The following is a 4,851-nucleotide window of genomic DNA, read 5'->3' as shown; positions in this document are numbered from 1 at the left end:
ACCCCTGAAACACTGAAGGGGGAGCCTGGAGAGGGGGAGCCCTTGGAGCCCCAGCAGTGCAGACAGGGGGGAGCCTGGAGAAGGGAAAGCCTTGGTAGCCTGGGGAGAGGGGAGAGGGGGGAGTCTCAGGATCCTGAAGAGCCCCGAAAGGGGAGAGCCTGGAAAGGGGGGTGCCCAAGTACCCCCCTCAGCCTTGTGGGGGGGAATCCAGAGAGGGGGAAACCCTGGGGGCCCAGAAACCCCAAAGCAGAGTCAGGGGAGAAGGGACCCCTGTGACCCTCCCAACCCCTGGTATCCCTAAGCAAGGGTACCCTGGAGAGGGAGGCCCGCCAGAACCCTGAAGTTGGGAGATGGGGGAGCCTTGGATTCCTGGGAGCCTCAGCAGCCTGGAGAGGGCAGGGACCCCATAGAGGGGAGACCCCAAATACACACGGGACTCCCAGGGGATCCTAGGGGGGACCTACAGAATCCCACAGTGGAGAGATCAGAGAGGAGGAGGTCCTGGATGATGTGTTTTGGGCTGAATCTTGGTGGTTTGGAGGTTTTTATGGTCCCAGGATTCCCGGTGAGTTCTAGAGATGGACTTGGGCAGGAGGAACCCCCAAGCCAACGCTCTCAGCCCTTCTTTCCCCCTCAGCAGGATTTGTCCTTCCCAAAGCTTGGGCGGATGGAGGAGGCTGCTGAGAGGAAGACGAAAAGGCCGCGAGCCCCCCAGGCAGGTGAGGAGGAAGTCAGTGCCCCTTTGGCCCTGTCTTGTGGTACACATTGGGACCAAATTTGGGGAGATGTGCTTGGCCTTCCCTCTGGGCTGGAGGCAAATCCCCTGCCTGTCCTTCTTCCTTCCTGCCCCAGGCCCCGAGCTGAGGACGGAGAGCACGGAGGACAAATCCCCCCGGCAGAGCCTGGTGGGAGAGGCCGTTTTGAAGGGCTCCCCGGCGCAGGAAGGCAGCGGGGAGGAAAAGGCCCGGAGATGCCCCCGGAGGAGGGGCTGCAAAGCCAGCCCAGGGAGCTCTGAGGAGGAAAGACCCGTCCTGTGCCGGGAAGGCGGCCGGAGCTTGAGCCGGAGCTCGGAGCTGGTGGTCCCTGAGCAGCCTCCCAGCAGGGAGAAGCCCTTCAGGTGCTTGGAATGTGGGAAGAGCTTCAGGAAGAGCTACAACCTCCTCACCCACCAGCACATCCACACTGGGGAACGACCCTACACGTGTAGGGAATGTAGAAAGAACTTCAGGAGCATCTCCAACCTGATCCAACACAATCTCATCCACACTGGGGAACGGCCCTACACATGTGGGGAGTGTGGGAAGAGCTTCAGGCAGAGCTCCCACCTGATCGAACACCAGCACATCCACACTGGGGAACGACCCTACAAGTGCTTGGAATGTGGGAAGAGCTTCAGGCACAACTCCACTCTGATCCAACACCAGGTCATCCACACTGGGGAACGACCCTACACATGTGGTGAATGTGGGAAGAACTTCAGGCACTGCTCCTACCTGATCCGACACCAGCGCATCCACACTGGAGAACGGCCCTACAAGTGCTTGCGATGTGGGAAGAGGTTTCAGAGCAGCTCACATCTCCTCAGGCATGAGCGGACACACACAGATGAGAGGCCCTTCCGCTGCACCGACTGCGGGAAGAGCTTCACCCGGAACTCCACCCTCATCAGCCACCGGCGCATCCACACCGGGGAGAGGCCCTACAAGTGTGAGGAGTGTGGGAAGAGCTTCACCTGGAGCCGTTCCCTGACCCTACACCAGCGGACCCACGAGTAAGAAAAGCCCTCTGAGTGCCCCGACTGCGGGAAGAGCTTTGGCCGCTGCTCCCACCCCGAATGACCCCCCTGATGGTGAGGCAACCCCTGGAGTCCAGTGACTGTCAGTCCATCCCTTTCTACCAGAAAGGGCCAGTCCCCTTTGCCAGGGGCAGGTTGTGCCAACAGAACCCTTCTTGGGGGGTGTGTGGAGATTCCTGCCTTGGCTGGGACCCTCCAAGGTCAGTGCTGGAGGTTGAGAGCAGAGATCTCCCCACGAGCGTTGGTCTGGGGGAGTTCCATCCCTCCCTAATTCATAATTCTTGCTTTGGTGCCAGCTTGAGTAGAATTGCTTCAACAATTGCTTTAGTGTAGAGCACTGTCCTATCTTATGCTGTAGTACTGGTAGTTTTAGTATTTCTATTGTGCAGTAAATAATTCTGATGAAGATCTTTTGTCTGATCATTTGTAACCCTAAATAATTAATTTCTATCAATAGATCTGATTACCATCATTAAAACCCTGGGGGACAAAAGTTGTTCAGTCCACCTCTGTAATTCCTCTAAACTGAACCTGTTGGCATAACCTAAGGTTGAGATTGGATCCAGCAGCCCCAGCACCCCACAGTCAGTTGGGAGCTCAGGGGGGCACCCCCCTTTTCCAACCTCCTTGTACCCAAAGACCCCCATGGGACCGCTGGATCCACCAGACCACCCCCCCTTTTCCACCTTTCTCCCTGTTCCTCCCACTTTTCCATGGTCCTTCGTTATAGTCTGCCTTAATATTGCAGATGGAGCTTCAGATTCGAATATTCCCTTGAGCAAAACTAAAACTCCCACAAGTTTTCTGTTGATACCAAAAGTTGATTTTATTAATTGCTAAGAGGTGCAAAGAGAAAGGAAAAAATAAGAAAATGTTGGAAAACTCTTACGATTACTTCTGAAAGCAGAGAGAAGATACCACCATGCTACCTTTCCCCTGAGCTGGTCTGTGTGTGTGGGTGAGTAGCAGTTTCTGCCCCTTTTTTTGTCTGTCCCTGCAGCTTTTGGATGTTGTCTCTGTAGCTGCAGGGGGTCTGACAGCTTTAGTTCTCTGCAATGCACCATGTGTGGTTTCACCACTCACGCCCCTGTCCCAGACCCTGCAGGGTCTCAGCTCAGCCAAAGCTTTGGGCCCTCAGAAATATGGTCAGGGTAGAAGGATAAGGTAGAACTCCCACATGTGGCACGGTGGTCTCAGCTCTCTCCAGGCCGGCACAGTTCCAGTCTCTGGTGGCAGGCAGGCAGCACGCGGTGGTGGAGAAAAGGTGAGGGGAGGTGGGCAGAGATTCTCGGCTATAGTCACCAATTTTCTCTCCCTTTCCTTTCCCTGATTTTCCAGAATTTGCCCTCAACTTTTATAGTGTTCAAAGGAGGTTGAATGTGGTTTTTTGGCACGTAGCCAGTTCAGATGTTGGAATAGATATGATAATCATAAACAATGGCAGGATCTTTTGGCAGGAAAAGTGCTGTGGGAAGTCCTTGTGGGAACTTGTGGCAGAGAGCTGACAGAGAATGTTTGATAGGAAGTTTTTGACAGGCAGAAACAATTTTTGGCATTTCTGTATTATCTGTGTGTTACAGATGGTTACCATGGTAAGTGACGTAACAGGAAAAACATCATTGTTACCATGGTAACCGACCCTAGCAATGGGATAGTATTGTTGCAGTGACTACAGCACTAGTAGTAGTTTGGTCAGAGGTTTGCTTTGCAGGGTAGGCCTGAAAGAGGCTCTGCCAGGAGCACCTGGGACTTATGAATCAGGAATGTGCTGATCCGAAGAAACAATACTAAAAGGATTAAGTCAAGCATGCAGAACCGGTACAAGATGATTTGTAATTAGAAATAGGATTTAGTCTGGTGGTGGGAGTTAGTTACACAATATGTTAGAGGGGAGAGGTAACAGTTGATTGTATTCAGGATGATATATGTAAGTTTATGTATAACTGGTATATTTGCTTTGATGTGTGAGCCAATCATGGAGCTTTGTTTGTTAAAGGTATAAAAGATGTAGTCGACATGAGGGTCTTTGGAATCCTGACTTGGGACGCTAGTCCTCAGGTTTCCCGGGCCCTGAATAAAGCACCGCATAAACTGACACTCTGTTGGTTTGTGTTCCTGTTTCGGGCAACAGTTTTCTGGCGACCGAGCGGCAGGACTCCGGGGGTCGCTGGGGCGCTCCACGAGCTGATCCACTCCGTGCCGGCGTCAGGTGATTTCTGGAGGAGATATCGACCCGTGCCCGACCCCGCGCCCGACGGACAACCGCCCGAGGTAAGCCCGTAGGTGCTTTATTTTCACTAGTGGTAAAAGCTTGCCTATAAGACGAGACTGTGTATACTCGCTGGGTTGAGCTGAGAGAGGTATTTTTGGGGGAAGCCTAGGCGCTGCTCGTAAGACGCGGTGAAAGCTGCGCTGAAGTCAGCACTTGCCGTGACTAGTGACAAACGGCAAGATAATTGTGGAAACAGATTACGTAATCGCTGTGGTATTTGTTGTCTGTGTGAGTGCTATGTTGCAGTGGGTATGATGCCTTTTAAAACCTTTAGAGCGTTGTCTTGTTCTGAAACTGCTATCCCTGATGATTCTCCGCTTGGGTGTATAATAAAGCATTGGAAAGAAGGGAATTTTGGACAAGAGTTAAGTAAGACACAATTGATTGATTATTGTAATAATGTGTGGCCTCAATATGATACTGAGGGAATGCAGTGGCCGAGAAACGGTACTGTAACTGTAGAAATAATGACACCTCTAATGCAATATTTGAAGGATAATGATAAGTGGGAAGAAATACCATATTTGGACTTGTTTTATTATTTGAAGCGTAAACCTAAGTGGCAAGAGGAATGTGGAATGTTGGTGTTAAAAGAGTCGAATGATGAATGTGCGGGTTGTAAGGGACGGAAGGTACGGTTTCCCGAATCGGAGGAAGATGTTTCTTTGTTGGTATCCCCGAGCCTTACTCCTACCGCACCCCCGATGAGCGCGGCTCCTTCCCGTAGGTCAGAGGGGTCACCTGTACCTCCGTTGGAATCATCCTCGGATGAGGAAGGAGGAAG

The 4,851-nt window shown here is 52.2% G+C and overlaps 1 protein-coding gene across 1 annotated transcript; it reads left to right on the top strand.

The window, feature by feature from the left end:
* The first annotated feature begins 643 nt into the window (after positions 1-643).
* Positions 644-2,223, top strand: LOC126636612 (gastrula zinc finger protein XlCGF8.2DB-like). Its single transcript, XM_050308976.1, has 2 exons — positions 644-719; positions 853-2,223. The coding sequence occupies exons 1-2, from the start codon at positions 668-670 to the stop codon at positions 1,773-1,775; spliced, it is 975 nt and encodes a 324-aa protein (XP_050164933.1). The 5' UTR covers positions 644-667; the 3' UTR covers positions 1,776-2,223.
* Positions 2,224-4,851: the final 2,628 nt, after the last annotated feature.

The sequence above is a fragment of the Myiozetetes cayanensis genome, unplaced genomic scaffold, assembly GCF_022539395.1.
Source record: "Myiozetetes cayanensis isolate MyiCay16 unplaced genomic scaffold, myiCay2020 scf1372, whole genome shotgun sequence".
Taxonomy (NCBI): Eukaryota; Metazoa; Chordata; class Aves; order Passeriformes; family Tyrannidae; genus Myiozetetes; species Myiozetetes cayanensis.
The sequence above is the reverse complement of the archived record's forward strand: the minus strand, read 5'-3'. Positions and strand labels throughout refer to the sequence as shown.